Source organism: Cotesia glomerata, linkage group LG4 (assembly GCF_020080835.1).
Source record: "Cotesia glomerata isolate CgM1 linkage group LG4, MPM_Cglom_v2.3, whole genome shotgun sequence".
In the NCBI taxonomy this organism is placed as follows: Eukaryota; Metazoa; Arthropoda; class Insecta; order Hymenoptera; family Braconidae; genus Cotesia; species Cotesia glomerata.
Window position 1 is genome coordinate 11553736 of NC_058161.1, and position 18062 is coordinate 11571797.

At 27.1% G+C, this 18062-nt stretch overlaps 2 protein-coding genes and 1 long non-coding RNA gene across 5 annotated transcripts; 2 read left to right on the top strand and 1 right to left on the bottom strand.

Annotated features, from left to right (window-relative positions):
* Positions 1-1817: 1817 nt before the first annotated feature.
* Positions 1818-3854, top strand: LOC123263806 (nucleolin). Of its 2 annotated transcripts, none has more exons than XM_044726785.1 (4): positions 1818-2111; positions 2519-3281; positions 3372-3510; positions 3603-3854. In XM_044726785.1, the coding sequence occupies exons 2-4, from the start codon at positions 2557-2559 to the stop codon at positions 3813-3815; spliced, it is 1077 nt and encodes a 358-aa protein (XP_044582720.1). In that variant the 5' UTR covers positions 1818-2111; positions 2519-2556; the 3' UTR covers positions 3816-3854. The 2 variants fall into 2 exon arrangements, with proteins under 2 accessions (XP_044582720.1, XP_044582721.1); XM_044726786.1 differs by having other exon boundaries at positions 2522-3281.
* A 2928-nt stretch (positions 3855-6782) lies between these two features.
* Positions 6783-15946, top strand: LOC123263026 (muskelin). Of its 2 annotated transcripts, XM_044725539.1 has the most exons (5): positions 6784-7409; positions 7496-7565; positions 7654-7796; positions 12915-13052; positions 13134-15946. In XM_044725539.1, exons 1-5 carry the CDS (start codon positions 7312-7314, stop codon positions 14944-14946), a joined length of 2262 nt encoding a protein of 753 aa, XP_044581474.1. In that variant the 5' UTR covers positions 6784-7311; the 3' UTR covers positions 14947-15946. The 2 variants fall into 2 exon arrangements, with proteins under 2 accessions (XP_044581475.1, XP_044581474.1); XM_044725540.1 differs by lacking the exon at positions 7654-7796 and having other exon boundaries at positions 6783-7409.
* A 1645-nt stretch (positions 15947-17591) lies between these two features.
* Positions 17592-18062, bottom strand: LOC123263706. Its single transcript, XR_006509213.1, has 3 exons — positions 18019-18062; positions 17866-17955; positions 17592-17792 (listed from the first exon to the last, which is right to left on the bottom strand). It is a non-coding gene; the product is annotated as an uncharacterized LOC123263706 (long non-coding RNA).

Consider the following 18062-nt stretch of genomic DNA (forward strand, 5'->3'; position numbering starts at 1 on the left):
TCTCCTTTGAAAAAAAGAAGAAAGCGTCAAATATAAAATAAAAACCGTAAAAACAATTTGCAATACTGTAAAGAATAAAAATAAAGAACATACATGTAATCGAATAAATTTTATTATTATTCAAGCACCTTAATTCATTATTACAAAAAATCTTATATGCTTTGACCGAAAAAAAGTTACTTTTCGAATAGATTAATAAAATAGTATAAAATAAAAACAAGAAATTTGGGATGAAAATTAAAAAAAATAAGTAGAATCTTGACGAAAAGTCTATCAAACTGTTGAGTATATAACGGGAACAATATTAAATAATATACACAAAAAGAATTTTGATTTTTTACATAATAAAATAGAATACATTTATGCTCAACGGATCTTCAGTCAAATGAACACCCAAACACAGTGAGTACATTGTTTAAACAATTAGCAATAAAAGTATGATTAATTAATAATTTGTTAGGTAATTTATGCCTTAACAAAATTGTTTTGAGGTTTTTTGCTGTATCTGCATAATTTAACTAGTTAAAGATCACAAAAGATACGAAAAAGTAAAAAAAATATAGAATTTTTATAAACAAATGCATTTAATAGCTAATAAACAATAAATACGAACTTGATCTTAGATTCATCTGAAAGAAAAATTCATTTTCTATAAAAAAGACTTGAATGTCCTTTATCGTATCTCTAATAGTTTAAAAGATATATCAATTTTTTAATTGACAAATCAAGTAGGCGCTATATTTACCGTATCTTATGATATTGAAAAGTATTATAATAAATAAAAAAAAATTTTTTTTGCACTTTTTTATATATAGCTGTTTTTATAATTTTTTTCTGCTTAAGAAAAAAAATATACCGTTGGTCAATATTTGTTTATAACAAATTGTTAAACCAATAAACAATTAAATAATTAATAAAAAAAAATATTTTTTTTGCCGAACTATTTAAAAGTGTAAATTATGATTTTTAAAAGCAAAATTTTTTCTTAACTAATTATTTAAACAATCGAAATATAAAAAAATGGTTTTTAAACAATTAAAAATTAAAATTAAGAAAAAATTTTTTTTTTTAAAATCATAATTTTCTGTGGACAACAAAATAGCAAAAAGAAATTTTTCAAAAATATTCAATTTCTCTATTTGTTTGAAACAATTTTATAAACAAATTACGTAAAAAATTCATAACCTGTGTTAATTATTGCCATTGTTTGATGTTAAAACAAACATAGCTAAATATTAATTGAAAAAAAAATTTTTATCAATATTTTTTTAATTTTTATTTTTTCAATAGTTATAAAAAATCATAATTAATAAATTAATAAGCTTTTATGGAAATTTATCGCAGGATCTTATGAAGTATATATATATATATATATCAAAAGGGCTCCACGAAGTTTAAAATTTATAGACCAATTATTTACACCTTTCATCCCATTGTTTATGCCAACGGAGATTGGGAAAAAATTTGTTAGTTAACAATTGATTAAACTTTTGAAAAATGGTGATTAAACTGTTTTTTCTTCAGGGCTCGATTCTTTCAAGTGTTAAGAAGATACTAGAATTTTTTCAAATTTTTAAAATCACATTTAATGTTATAAAAAAATTATTTTTATTGCTGAACTCTCTTTAGCGGCGGCGCGCGCATGCCGTAACAGCCGCGCGGAGCCCTATTTTCTACGTCAAATTAAAGTTATAATTTAAAAAAATGCGCTGTAACAAAGCGGAAATTTCTCTCTCCTTTATTAATTTAGTATCCTACTCTAATAATTTGTGGCGCTCCTTTCAAAATTATTCCACTTGCTACTATAGCGCCACCTTAATATGCTGGCTTTCACCGGGTACTTTTTAATACACTGAGATGGTCCTTCTTACTTCTACCCTCCATAACACCCATAACACACACCCTAAAATTACTCAAAGTAAGGTAAGGAAATCATATGACAAAAAAAGCAAATAAGTGTGAACGTCAAAACTCTTACTATATAGAATTTACTCAGTTCGGCCAATGACAATTATTTGATTCAAGTAACCTAAAAATTACCACGTGTACTCCAAACAAAACAAAAAATTTTTAAGAAACGGTTCAAAATTTATGAATACATAATCAAGAAAGTAAGTAGTTTTAATGTATTTAAAAATAATGATAATATGAAAAATTTACACAATTTTTTTGTATTTTATGATTCTATTGGTTTTTAATTTACAATTAATTAATCCAATCTTTCATTATTTACCATAACATAATTAGATACAAATTGAATGAATGTAGATGAAATAGGCACAAAGCAAATTTTGTACTGTAATTATGTAAAGAAAATTATTTAAAATGTGACATTACTTAATATATAAATATTATTAATTTTGAAATTTTCTGAATATGCATTTTTTTATTTTTAATCTATTAATATTTTATTTGGTTTCAAAAATTTTAAAAATATTAATAAATGTTTGTTACATTCATGTAAATTAAAAAAAAAAAAAAAAATAGATTACCTAATAATTTAATTTGTTCCATCAAGCAGCATAAAGTTAAGTAAAACATCAAAACACATAAAAAATGAAACCACCAAAACTAGAAATCATGGAGACTCCTAAAAAGAAAGCTTTGAAAAATAAAAATAATGGATGTAATCCGTCGGATGAATCTATTCCAAAAAGAAAAAAAAGAAAGGCAAAAAGTTTAGATGTTCCCAAAGATAATATGGATCAGACTACTGAGAAAAAAATTAAATTGGAAAATACACTTAATGAATCAGATCATGTTTCATCGGAGACTGAAAATGTCGTAGAAGAAAGTGAGCCAAAAAAAATAAATTACAGTGTGGAAGAATTAAAAAAAAAAATTGAAATTCTTTCTAGCAAAGACAATCTTACAAAAAGTGCCCGTAAAAATTTAGCTAAATTAAAAAAAAAATTAAGTGTACAAGAAAATATTTCCGCAACAGCGTTACCGAAGAAACAAGTTGAAAAAGAATTTGCAGAAAAAGTATGTACTGTTGATGACAAAGAAAAAAGTGTCGAAAAAAAGCATTCTGTTCAACAACCCGCGAAAAAAACTCACAATACAAAAAATGAAAAAAACCTAAATCAAAAAAATAAAAATGAAGTACGATCAAAAAAAATAAAAAAAGAAAATGTCAATAACATCAAAACATTGTCTAACAAAGAAGAAACAGAAGAAAATAAAACAAATCGTATTAACCAATCAAAAAAAGAAATTGGCAAAGAACAACAACAAAAAAAAAAGCGACATGTTCTTTTTGTCGGTAACATCCCTTATGGGTAAGCATAGTTAAACTTTTTTTTTTTTTTTTTGATGACTAATATTTAAAAATAGTTTGATGAATAACTTTTATATTTTTAATATTCTAGAGCAACTGTTGAAGAAATTAAAAATCATTTTCTTAAGGAAGTTAGTCAAGTAATAAGTGTGAGGATTCCAACTGTTAAAAAAATAAATGAACCTCGCGGATTCGCTTATGTTGAATTCAGTAACAGTATCGATTATGAGGTAACAAACTGAATCAAACAAAAAAAATTTATTAAATTTGAGTATTTTAAATTATATAACTGTAAAACTCATAAACTGTTTATTTATTACAGAAAGGATTATCATTGCATCACTCTCAGTTAAATGGCCGAAGAATAAATGTTCAATATACTCAAAGTGGTTCCAAAAATGCGGGCAAGAAATCTGAAATAATTAAAAAGAATCAATTGTTACATTCTCTTCGAAAACAAGGAAAGTTAGCTGGTGATAAAAATTTTAAAAGTCGACAAAATTTTAAAAAGTATCAAGAGACAAATAAATTATAAACAATCTTACATTTTAATAAAAAAGTATTAAAATGCAAACTAAGTTTGTGCCTACAGTTCATTTTCCATTTTCTAATGCAAATTTTTTTAAATTTCTGATTCAATTCTTACTTTAATTTAAAATTTAGACTTATTAAAAAACAAATCAGACATTATTTTAAAATGTCTCTTCGATTTTTTTCAGGAAATAAGGTAAAAGCCCCAATAAATGATCATGTACCAGTATATTGTGATGTAGCAGCACATGCCGCCATCTACATAGGATATAAATTAGCGGTTTATTTAAATCCAAATCAGACAAATAATTGATTAATAATATAATTATAAGAATAATTATTTGTAGAAAAATAATAAGAATAATATTAAGAACATCGTAACAAAGAAAATAAAACATATGGAATACTTAAATATAGAATGATCACTCGAGAGGAAAATAAAAAGTTTGGAAAATCCAAAAGTGCACGCCTCATAACGCTCAATCATTTTTTACGAAAAAATTAATTGTATAATTAATTAAAAAAAATTATAATTAAGTAATTTCTTAGAGTATTTTTATTTTTTTAAATATCAGCGCTCTTTTTTCTTGTCATATGCGCACGCAGTCTAAAAAAATCTAGCTTGATCAAGTGGCGCCAAAGTTTTCACGTGACAAATAAGAAAAGTTCGTTTGGCTTTGTACGGTTGTATCCGTGAATTTTAATAAAAATTCAATTTAAAAAAAAATACATAAGCTAGGCCACTGATATGAAATACGGACCCAGTTCATCGAATTCTTAAACTAATAAAAAAAGTCCGGTCTTGAAATATCAATTTGTTCGGGAGTAATCGTTGGTACATCCAAAATGGGGTGACATCCGGACGTCCACGTAAAATTTTTTTCAAAACGTTTTTTTTTTTTCAAAATAGCAACATGAAATGATTTTAGAAAGTAAAAGATGGTTTAATTTAAGTGTTTTTTTGGTGTACATCTACTTATATTATTGAATAAGTGTAATATGGTTGTGATAGAGGCATTTAAAGATCACAAAATTGCTTGATCTTGACGAGTCGAGTATAAAGCACAACCTCACGCGCTTCGCGCTATGAGGCGTGCAATATAATATCTCGAGAAAAGCTATAAAAAGAAGAAACTAAAATCTTAAATAACAAATACATCTTTGTTTCTTAGAGACTCTAGCAAAATACTACAATTTACGACTTTGAATAAAGGACTTTATTATCCTAGACTAAACTAAATATTCCCTTTTTTATGGCTTTTCTTCTAACCAGGCAACGACTACGACGCCATGTGTTAAACACATAGTTAGTTTCACTTTTCCGAGAGAAAATTAAGTGAAGGCGTCACTTTTACTTTTGAGTCCCACTCTTGAAGAAATCGACCAATTAGAAATCATTCTTATAATAAATCCAACCCTAAAGCTAAAATCTCCCCTCTAAAATAAGTTATTAACTCGATGTAAAACTTAGGAAAATTAAGATATAGCGGTAAGCAAGTAACTCCTGTATATGAAACATCTTACAATATATCCTATATAACTTGCATATAAAATCTCATCATTCATAATACCGAATGCCAAATCCTCATCCTAACTAGTATAAATTAATAATAATATTAATTATTATTCACGAAAGTCCGTAACAGGAATACTTTCGTATTCTTTAGCGAATTTTAAAGAGCCCGCCGATCTGAGCCGAATCTAACTATAATATTGAGACATCTACAGCAGTAAAAACTTACTAAACATCGGATCAGATCATAACAATATGATCACTCCATGTATTTGTATACCTATATTAAAAAAGAGCGTAATTTTCCTCAAACGTCAAATACACTGGAGGGGGAGTACCGGTGGCATCCGCGCCAGTACCTGACATTACCGTGAGGGGGCACGTCAGTGCTCAAGGTAGTGGCGACATCGTGCAACAGCGGAAACCGCGGAAGCAGATTCTAACCGCCAGACCAGATTACAACGACGCTATATATTCTAAGCACACACATTTTCTACTACATATAAATGATCCTTATATACTAACATGTATTTTCTCTATATCTATATATATTTATTTCAGCCTATCGGCCTGAAAGTTAGACTTCACTAATATACACTTTTAGCAATACAGTCATTATGTTTATTTAACTATTTTTATTAATTTAACAGACCCTTTTAAAATCTATTTATAATAAAAATTAACTTATAATTAACTTGAAATTAAATTACAATAAAAATTATAATAAACTATAACATGAAAATATATATATTATATTGTTTATAATATGTTGGATTAATGTTTGAGTTTGACTAATTAATAACTTGAATTAAATATTATTTCTATTATTTTACAATCGGATTTTCTAATAAAATTATAAGTCAATTTAATTATTATCATGTATAAAAGAATAGACATTATCGTTTAATTATAAATTAAATAATAATTATTAATTATTTTAACTTAATTTTGCTTAACTACAATATTATATAAAGTTAGATTTTAACAGTAAATGTTATTTAACAATCTTATTTTTGTTTAGTTACACATGGTTTTGTATTATTCTTTGTTACTTTAGAACAAGGGTCTATTGAATTTCACACGTGTCTTTTACGACTTTTCCTCATAGGGTTTTAAGTTCCATGTGGCGAGAAATAGTCCTTGAATTATTCAAGTACTTTTTATGGGTTCTGAGAATTCGGTTACAATGTCCTTTTGTACCGAAATATGTTTTTTTATTTTATTTTGTAAATAAAACAGAGTTAACTAAAAGATGTTTATTACAACTGGTAAGAGTAAAAGCATTAAATAAATGATTTGAATATTTACTTCGAATATAAAACTTAACTAATTTTAATCATTTAATATTTATTAATTTGAATATTTCATTTGAATTCGCGCTCTCATAATAGATAGCGCTCTAATAACAGGTAGCGTCACCTGCTGGATGCACTAGGTGCATTACAACTCCAAGATCAACGTTGGATACCAAAAGCAACGAAAGTTTGTAGAACAGCGGCTTTGACGACGTCAAATTTCAACTGGAAAATTTTTTCTCAAGTTGAGATCAACTGTCTTATCTACGTGAATTGTGACTTTAACCCGAAGCAATACTGCCCGTCTGGAAGATGTCCAATATATCATATGTATATCGTTCATGATTGTTCTTTTTATTATTATTTTGAGTATTTACTAAATTTTTTTTCATTGAAAATGATCAAAGTCCAGGATTTTTCATGAAAAAATTGTTCTAATGATTTATTCAAGTAATGTTTATATTGTCGACTTTGAAGTAATCAATATAATTTTAAAACTAATTCCAATTAGAGTGTCAAATAGTTATTAAAAGAAATCAATATCATTCATAACAAAAAATGATATTAATTTTTAAATTGCATTTTTTAATTTCATTGACTAAATTAGCCGTTTGAAATAAAAATCTTAAACAAGTTTTAAAGAACTAGTTATATGTAATTCATTGAAGTTATAGTTATGTTACTTATATAATATGGCGTCTTCCGATATATCTGATGATAAATTCGAATGTAAAACTTTGGAGTACAGAGTTTCTAGAAGTTCTAGTTATTCACCCACATATTTACCTGAGTAAGCACTTTTAATTGAACATGTAATTATTATTTAATTAATAATATCCTAATAAAATGATTTCATTTTTTTTTTATTTTTCACAGAAATATTTTAGTGGATAAGCCTCAAGATCAATCTTCTCGGTGGTCGTCCGATCATGACCACTATCCACAGGTAAACATTGGCTCAAATATAGACGTTTTTATAAATATGCATACAACAAAATTAACAAAGATTTTGTTTATTCAACTTGAAATTTTAGTATTTAGTTCTTAAATTATCTCGACCGGCGATTGTTAAATTCCTCACATTCGGAAAATTTGAAAAAGCTCTAGTATGCAACATAAAGAAGTTTATAATTTATGGTGGTATGGAGCATGAAAATATGACTGAACTTTTAAAAGGGTGTGTTGTAAATACTTTTATTTATTAATATTCGTTAAATATATATATATATATATATATATATATATATATATATATATATATATATATATATATATATATATATATATATATATATATATATATATATATATAATCGTTGACATTAATTTAAGTATGTTTTTAAGTTTACTGGAAAATAGCCATTTGTTAACTCGAACGTTTATAAACTATAAATTTGAAAATTAGTTGATAATGTAATTTGTAAAATTAGTCGCTAATAAAAAATGATATTAATGAAATTAGCGAAATGAAAATTTCACCAAATATGTATTCAGTCATTTATAAAATAGCGAAAAACAAAAATTTGTGGCTATGTGAATTTAGCCAATTCTTACTGCAGAAACTTATAAAATTAGCCGATTATAAACTTTGTGAATTGTAAAATTAGCCATTTCGAAATCTTTCGTAATTCTTGAATGGATCGACGGATCAAAAAACGATTTGAGGCATCTAAAGGACTTTCATAAATTTAGTTTTTCTGAAAATTAGAGCAGATTCGACCGACCCATTCAAAAGTTATAAGAAGTTTAAAAACGGCTAATTTTACAATTCGTAAAGTTTACAATCGGCTATTTTTACAAGTTTCTGCAGTAAGAATTGGCTAAATTCACGTAGCCACAGATTTTTGTTTTTCGCTATTTTATAAATGACATTATCAACTGATTTCCAAATTTAGAGTTAATAAACGTTCTAGTTTACAAACGGCTATTTTCCAGTATTATTAAAAACATACTTAAAATAATGACCATGATTGTATATATATTATATATATTAGGGTGTGCCATTTTTAGGCGACTTTTTTTTTTCAACGAAAAAACAGGCTGAAAACTTGCAAGAAGATAAGAAAAGATGCCTGTTCAAAGCGGAGCTCTTAATATTAATATTTAGAGGTGTCTGTATCTAATTTTCTATTTTCCATTTAAATAACACTAGGAATTTAAATTGCGTACCTTAATTTTTCAACCAATAAGGAATCGGGGACCACATTTTTGCGATAATTCGATACTAAGTTAACTTCACACTTATTTTTATTTCATCTATTTTAATTTAGAGGATGGAAAAAAAAATTTTTTTTTTTTTCCATTTTTATAGCTTGGCATTTACACCTCATATAAATAAGCTGATAGCATATTCTTGTAGAGAATTCAATGCTCTACAAAAAATGGTCTCTTACACTTTTATCCTAGAGATAGCCGTTTTAAAGATATTCGAACGTCAACTTCAAAATGTATAAAATTTTGAATTTTCAGTTATGAAACTAATAAAAATTAATTTATTACTATCTTAAAAATTATTTTCATAAGTAAAACTGGTTCTGATGCGCTAATATTTTCATAAAGCTAAAAGAAAAAATACTCATGTATTAAATTTTTTTCTTCTTTATTTTATTTACTGTAAGAAAATCATGACCTGGGTTAAATGAATTTAATATTCAAAAGTTTCACGAAATTATCAATTTACTACTACATGAAAATTTTAGAAGTAATGGATATTGTCCTTTTTAAACAAAGTTAAGCAATGTAACTAAAACGATTGAAGTGTTCTTCTATTGCAGTCTGGATATATTTTTCGATGCTCTTTTACGACTTGTAGTAAAAATTGAAATTGTTCTTCATCTTTAGTTTGACATGTATTATATTCTTCCACTAATGCAACACCGCGTTCTGCAATGTCATTGACAACTTTCAATTTTTTAAAATATTCTAAATTTTCTTGATAGCTCTCATTTCCTGGCCACAATTGCACATCTTCATCAAGAAAATCACATGGCAAATCGAATTTTTCAAATATTTTCAATGATTTCTCAGAAACAAATTCACTTATATTTTTATTTAAGAAAATTTCCAGTGAATTTTCAGCATTTGCGCGTCGTTTTTCGATAACTATTGTCTTCTCTTGATTTACTTTCATTGCTTCAACCATTTGTCGTTTAATTTGAACCGGAACATTTTCATCGAATAATGCAAGAGTAGCCAGCTCTTCACTTAAATATCAAAGATGATCAGAGAGTTTTCGAGTAGCAGCTAGTGAGATAAATGAATTCCGTTTTTTGTATAGAATTAATTTTTGCAATAATTCTAAATCTTGATTCGGAGCAATAATTGCAGAAGTTGAAGTAAACCAAGCTTTAATGTAAAACAAAACAACAAAAATACAAATTTCTCGTAGATTTTTCGTTTCCTGTGCTGTTAATCGAAATTCACCTCTAAACAAGAATATTTTTAAACTGTAAATAGCTTTTGCCATCCACCTTGCATGGTGCATAGTACCAGGACGCTTAAAATGAATTATCTGATTTGGAGTATCATCGAGAAATACTAAGGACAATTCCAGGAGTTCCTTATAATCATCCCGTGGATGAGAAATCTAATAATATATAAATTATAAATTGTAACAATGATTTTTAAAATGTTTCAAAGACATTTACGAAAGTTTTTACCTGCAAATAGTTGTTGATGAATGTAAGTAAATCTTCTTTTTCTTTTGTCAGGGCATCGGCTACAATTTGATCAGTCATGCCATTTTGAAATTTAGACTGATCAATGTCATCCCATTTTTTTAAGAATCTCGAAAAAATTGGTACATTTGGACCAGAACTCACCGACCAATAAATTTCAAAAACACTTCGTAAAACAACTTCTAGAATATGATGACGGCAAGGCAGATATACTAATTCTCGCTGTAAAATTCTCTCAATTTGAACACATGTTCCATTGTGTTTGCCTGATCGAGAAATGATAATAAAAATCAGTGAATAGAAATTATATCAAGATTAACTGGCTCTCACAAAAAATTCATAAGAAAGTAAACTACATAGAATAGAATATCAGAACTTTGATGAATAATTGAATTAAATAGCATAATGCGCAACGAAAATGAATGTTTTGAAGTTTTTGAAACTATTTTCAACAATTGAATTTTTTTAACATCCAGTTATTTTGTTTACTTAATTATTCATAAAGAATAAAAATAATAAGAACAAATTAATATACCTGTGTTAACAGCTGCTGTATCAAAGCACATGGCTTTGATGTGAGAACCAATTTTCCACTTGTTTAAGGTAGTGATGATTGCTGTGGTCTGACTTTCCGCATCACCCTTAATCATTTTCGGAACGCCGAGCAATTGTTCAACACCTGACACAGATAATAAAATTGGGAGCCTATCTACAAATTTTGGTCCAATAATATCTTTCAAAATTTTGCCATCCCAATGTAGAACATAACGGTCATCAATATTAAAATTATTTTTTAACCCCTCAGCAATACTTTTTCTAAAATGAATACGGCTTCGATGAACTGTCCGATGACTCAAATTATAGTTGGCAATATTGGCTCCAATACTCGCTAACGTATTAGCAATGATAAAAGTAGCATTCCTGCTACTAACGTTTGCTCTGTCTAGAGCAGCGGAAAGATCTGAAGTCATGACATCAATTTTAGAAGCCGGTCTGAAACAATTTAATTCATCTTCGAAATTTGAAACGGTACGTGAAGATAGACTTGAAATGAATGATGAAACAACCGTAGACTGAGAGGGTAAAATCTCATTAGCATTAACTGTCATCGGTTGACTTATATCTGAAAGGCTGTAAAGTAAAAACTGTCGTTAATAATTATATTCGAAATCAATTATTATTAAATTAACTATCGAAAAAAAAGATAAATTGATAGTTACCACTATTATCAATGTCCATCCCGTCATCATGACTCGCTGAAGATCTTTCGAGGATAATGCTATCAATAAATCCGTAGCGGTTTGTTGATTTTTGAGACATCAAAAATAATTTCTTTTCATCATCAAGTAATTTTTCTACATTTTTTTTTGGAAATATCAAACAATTTATTAAGATTTTGTAAGAAAAGTGTTTCTTTTGTTTTTTGAGAAGGTGACTTTTTTTTTTTGACAGTTTTTCTGCAACAACTTCCAAGAATTAAAAATCTTTGTCAATTTTAATGTCGCATATTGAAATCCGCAAGTGGGTATTCCGGCATCATACCATACTTTATTTACTTTCGTAATTGTATTTTTCGAGCTGTATTTAATTGTTCTTTTAGCATGAGTATGTTCGTAAAAAAAATTAGACATAACCTCTTTTACGGTTAGAAGCTTCTTTCCAACAAAATTTTCACTTATATTTCCAATCAAATATATTGAATTCTTCATAATTGTCCAAATGGTACTTTTTACAATAATATTTAATATTACAATGACTAACACGTAAATGTAATTATTACAGTGAATTCGAATTGAATGATGTATTTATAAAAAGAAGCTGATATACCAACAAAATCTTAACCTATGTCTTCTCGTGAGAAACTTAATCCCAATGATATGTTACCGACTGAGCCGATAATAATTTATCAAATCGATCGCATAGTAATTCATTATAACTTGACTGACGATCACGTTTCTATAATATAAACGATGTTTCAAAATTTTCATGTAGTAGTAAATTGATAATTTCGTGAAACCTTTGAATATTAAATTCATTTAACTCAGGTCATGATTTTCTTACAGTAAATAAAATAAAGAAGAAAAAAATTTAATACATGAGTATTTTTTCTTTTAGCTTTATGAAAATATTAGCGCATCAGGACCAGTTTTACTTATGAAAATAATTTTTAAGATAGTAATAAATTAATTTTTATTAGTTTCATAACTGAAAATTCAAAATTTTATACATTTTGAAGTTTACGTTCGAATATCTTTAAAACGGCTATCTCTATGATAAAAGTGTAAGAGACCTTTTTTGTAGAACATTGAATTCTCTACAAGAATATGCTATCAGCTTATTTATATGAGGTGTAAATGCCAAGCTATAAAAATGGAAAAAAAAAAAAAATTTTTTTTTCCATGTTATTTAAATGGGAAATAGAAAATTAGATACAGACACCTCTAAATATTAATATTAAGAGCTTCGCTTTGAACAGGCATCTTTTCTTACCTTCTTGCAAGTTTGCAGCCTGTTTTTTCGTTGAAAAAAAAAAGTCGCCTAAAAATGGCACACCCTAATATATATATATATAAATTTATATATATATAAATTTACTAATTGTTCTTTACTTTTTTTAGAAGCTTGAAGAATGATTCAGTAGCAGAAACATTAGAAATTAAACATAAAATTGGTTTGGATGAAATATACTATCCAATAAAATACATCAAAATAATGCCTATTCAATCATGGGGGCCGAGCTTTAATTTTAGCATTTGGTATGGTTCTTTCTATTATTTATTATAATTATATTTTAATTGATGTACACATAAGTATGTAAATTTTTAATATTTTCCTAGGTATGTACGCCTAACTGGTATTGATGATCCGAAAATTGTTGACCCTTGCATCAAGTCGGTTAACCAGTATTTTGAAAGTGAAATTCTGAGACTTTGTATGAAATATTTTCGCTGTATAAAACAGACAGAAATAGTTGAAACCCTGGGTAAAGTATCTAATGTTCAATTAGAAGATCACCGATTATCAGCTTTATACGATATTTTAGTAAATAAGGGAGATTATCTTGAAGCTGAGCGATTTATTACCGATGCTGTTTCCAGTGGATTAATTGACGAATATACTAAAAATCAACCCTACTGTGCGACTTGGACAAAAGTTACATGCGACGATCCAAGACCAGGTATGAGAGGTGGTCATCAAATGGTGTTTGATTCCGTATCAGAAATTATATATTTGTTCGGTGGATGGAATGGGCATAAGGATTTATCTGATTTATGGTCTTATGATATAAGAGAAAAAAAATGGACTCTTATTTGCCAAGATACGGAAAGTGTAGGCGGACCAGGAGCTCGGTCCTGTCATAAAATGTGCCTTGATCCTGACAAAAAACAATTATTCACATTAGGAAAGTATTTAGATACGCAATATCGGTGTGCTGAAAATTTGAAAAGTGATTTTTACGTTTATGATATACAATCTAATAAATGGACTAAAATATCTGACGATACAAGTGTTAACGGAGGCCCAAAACTTATATTTGATCATCAGATATGTATGGATGTTGAAAATAGAGTAATTTATGTCTTTGGTGGTCGAATTCTCGTAACTTCAGTGGGTATTGATGATCATGCAGTTGGAATATCATTAAGTTCAGTCGAACCTATTTTCTCGGATCTTTATTCATATGATGTGTCAACTAATACTTGGAAACTTTTAGCCTGTGATATTGCTCGATCAAGTATTCCAATAAATGTACCTACAATAAAGTCTAGAGTTGGTCATTCAATGCTTTTTCACCCAAGTGATCGGAAATTGTATATTTTTTCTGGTCAAAGAAGTAAGGAGTATCTAAATGATTTCCTTACGTTTGATGTGGATACAAGTATAGTAGAACACATTAGTTTATCAGATTTTGAAAGTGAAGAGTTGAATCATATACCAGCAGCAGGATATACGCAAAGAGCAACAATTGATTCCGAGTCAGGTGAAATTTATGTCCTATCGGGATTTAGTAAAAATAAAGAAAAACGGGACGAAAATGTACATAATTCATTTTGGGTGTATAAAATAAAAAGTAATACTTGGTCTTGTGTTTATCGAAATGAAAATGTTGGTGAAAAATATTGGAATAAAATGCAAGATTTTGAGCCATGTCCTCGTTTCGCCCATCAATTGGTTTATGACAACGTTAGAAAAATTCACTATTTATTTGGTGGTAATCCTGGGCGTACTTATTTACCAAAATTAAGACTTGATGATTTTTGGGAACTAAAACTTAGTAAGCCACAACAAGATCAAATTCTTACAAGATGTAAACTTATAATTAGGAAACATAAATTTAAAGAACTTTCTTTTTGCAATAGTATGAAAGCACTTGAGTACTTACAAAAAGATATTTCTGAAATTATTGACCATAATGATGTTGAACAAACTAAGGACTTTCAACTATTGACTTCTGTGCTCTTCTACGAACAGAATTTAGGGAGACATTTGACAAAAGTTACTGACATTTCATCAAATACGAGTAGTTCGGATACATTAGCGAAAGAATTCCATCAGCGTCGTACGAAATTATTTGATCAGCTCATGAAATTTTTCCCCGAAAAACTCACTCAACCGCGCACTAATTTAGTTGATCTTTTACTTTTGTGATATAGTTATTGTTGAATTCGTTGCTTACTTTAATGAACAATATATTGTTAAATATTCAAATCATACAATCTTATACGAAATTTTCATGTTAGTAAATAAAAAAGATATAATTTTTTTTTACTGTTTTTATCAAAGATTTTAAAATAATAAGTTTTATGCAATGTGATAGATAAAAATCGGTAAAATTTAATGTACATCGCGTTGTAACCATTTATTGTGAATTAATAAAAATTTATTGTTATGATTTCATCAATTTCTAAAGAATTACGATATTTTTATAGGCTAAATTTAAAAATCGTTAAAGTGGTGCATATTTGGTGAGGAATTTTTTGATAAAAAAAAATAAAATAATTATCTTTTGAATAATTGTGCCAAAGACATATTTTCTATTGTTCAACTTAATTGAAATTTTGAACTGAGTTTGAAATAACTTAAAAATAACATATTAAACAGTAAAAGAAGAAAGTAGGACATTCCAAATCACGTCCTAGATTCACTCTATCTACCAATAAAATTACACTAGCATTGAATCTATAGAGTGCTTTGCTACTTTAAATTTTTACCATTGGGTGCGGAAAATTGTGAAGTCATGTCAATGAATTTCTTTTGAGTGACAAGTGCTACATCCTTTCTTTAAATCAAGGCTGGAGTTTCAACTTTCAGTACAAATATATTGTAAAAATTTGAATGTAGTTACCAATAATGAACATACATGAATTTTTATTTCCAGCTTTATTCAACGTTAGATTTTTTTAATTTTAACAAGCAAATATTTCGTTAAAAATATTAAAAATTTTTTTTTATCAATTTGTTATTTAAGAAAGTATTTATTAGTCTTCAGGTATTTTTATTTTTATATTTTCTTTAATAGATTTTTACATCATTTACTTTATTGTAATCAAAAAATTACTTATGTTAACAAATCGATTTTTATTTGCATATAAAAAACTTAATACTCATAATTAAAAAATTGCAATGGCAACTGACAATATTAAAACATATAAACTAGTCGCCTCATTTAATTAGCTTTGCTGAATACATTTTTTTTTGTTGTTCTAATGAGTTTAAAAATTGTTTTAAATCATAGTTTATATTCTCTAATGTAAGATTTTTAAATGAGGAAAAAAATGTATAAATTTCATAAGTATAGTGTAAAAAAGATAAGGCTAAAATAAAATAATAATAATATAAGATATTGACGGAATTGTAAATTTTTTTATTGTGTAAAGATCAGTTGGACATTTATGATATTAAAAAGCGATTTTTTTATTAATAAATAAATAAACATATCATTGAACATTATTTTCCAGTTGATGGAAATTTGATGCATTAATTTATTACTATTCTCGATAATTTTAATTCTACTTTTATGGTGTAGTACTTACCAAAATTAACGTAAAGAATACAGTGGTAAATTGATAATTAATAATTTATAAATTTAATCAAGAATTTTGTTCAATGCGAATTGATCATGTATACGATTTGCATTACTTGTAGTTATTACAAGCTCTACTTTTGAAGTAAGTCTCGTAGATAAACAGGTAGTAAAGTACTCATTTTTGTTTTTTGTTTTAAAAAGTATATTTTTATTAACAATAATACAGATACATGAAATAAGTCAAAAACTTCTTAGAAAATAACTTAAATAGAATTAATATAATATTCTGTTTACGCTTGAAGTATACTCTCAAGAGTCGGGTCCACGGTTCGATTCCCACACGCGCCGAATTTTTTTTTTTTCTATGGAAATAATTATGTATAATTCTATATAATTATATCTAATTCTATATAATTCCATATTATATAATTATATAGGGAATTTCCGGTGATTATAAATTCGTTTAATACCCTAAAATTTATTATAGAAAATTTCCCATTTTTAACAATAAAGATTAACATAGAGAAGTTTACAGCATTTTAAGGATTCTTATTTTTTTCTTGCTCATGCTATAGAAATAAAAATACATGTGTTTTAAATCTTACTGGGGTTTTCCCGCTCTTAACATTTGCAGCCATCTGCTTATATGTGATTCTATCCACAGATTCGGTAGAATCTGGCGCCAAGTTCCATTGAAATCCGTTGTAAACGGAGCGCCAGACTACCGACTGTGTTTACTGTAAGCAGAACGGTATTTTGAGGTTGCAAAATTTTATTTAATTCTACGGTAAGGTAAAAGTCCCTATTATGAGACAGTTTTCAAGGTAGGTTGAACATTTTTGCGAATAATAAATCCATTTAAGAAGAAAATACACTTTTAATCGCACTGTACAGTAATTTGATGATTATTAAATCAATATTTCTAATGTGTTTATAATTTTTTTGGTTAAAAATGAATTAAATTATGGTTTTTTAAGAGAACCTATGAGACACTTTAAAGTCACATGTCCCCAGTGTCTCAAACCACAGGACCCTATTTTTGAGACAGTTAAAAAATCAGTGAAATTGATCAAATTTTATATTTTTATTAATTTTAGACAGTCCTATTTACAAAATAAGAAATTATTTTAATTTTTAATCAACTCATAATTAAATTTTTATCAGTTAAATAATTAATTAACGAAAATTATTGAATTAAATCTATTTTTCTTTCTTGATTTTTTTTTTTAATTCTTCGACTTGAGCAATTAACTTTTTCTTTTCTTCGTGTAATATTTTTTATTTTTAAGTTTTTCTTCTTTCATGTTTTTTAACTTTTCTTTTTTTAATTGTTTGTACCATTCATCAGAGATCCCCACAGATGGTAACTTTGACTTGCCTGTTTTTTCAATTTTTATTATTTTTTTCTTCAGTAAATAATCCTACGGCAAAGTGAATATTTCTTTCAGAGGTTTTTCGGGAGATTTATCTAAAAATATGAATTTTTCGTAATTCTAATCATAATTTTTAAAACTAGTTCATAACTAATTATTTTACGTTACCGTTATCAACAGTTATTGATGAAAACTTATGAATAAAACGATGTTCGTCAATCATTGCAGGCGTAGGATCCAAATTTTCTTTCATAAATTCTAAAAAACAGTCACATCAAATTAAATTTATCGAACATAAATGTGAGGTTGACATTTACATACCTAATTGATAAATTTTGTTGTTTATAGGATTTGTAGGATGAATA

What these genes read in the sequence shown, in the direction of transcription:
- LOC123263806 (XM_044726785.1), top strand. Translation starts at nt 2,557, where the DNA reads ATGAAACCACCAAAACTAGAAATCATGGAGACTCCTAAAAAGAAAGCT. An exon ending in GTCGGTAACATCCCTTATGG is followed by an intron (nt 3,282 to 3,371) that starts GTAAGCATAGTT and finishes TTAATATTCTAG; the next exon opens with AGCAACTGTTGAAGAAATTA. An exon ending in GTAACAGTATCGATTATGAG is followed by an intron (nt 3,511 to 3,602) that starts GTAACAAACTGA and finishes TATTTATTACAG; the next exon opens with AAAGGATTATCATTGCATCA.
- LOC123263026 (XM_044725539.1), top strand. Translation starts at nt 7,312, where the DNA reads ATGGCGTCTTCCGATATATCTGATGATAAATTCGAATGTAAAACTTTG. An exon ending in ATCATGACCACTATCCACAG is followed by an intron (nt 7,566 to 7,653) that starts GTAAACATTGGC and finishes TTGAAATTTTAG; the next exon opens with TATTTAGTTCTTAAATTATC. An exon ending in ATGACTGAACTTTTAAAAGG is followed by an intron (nt 7,797 to 12,914) that starts GTGTGTTGTAAA and finishes TACTTTTTTTAG; the next exon opens with AAGCTTGAAGAATGATTCAG.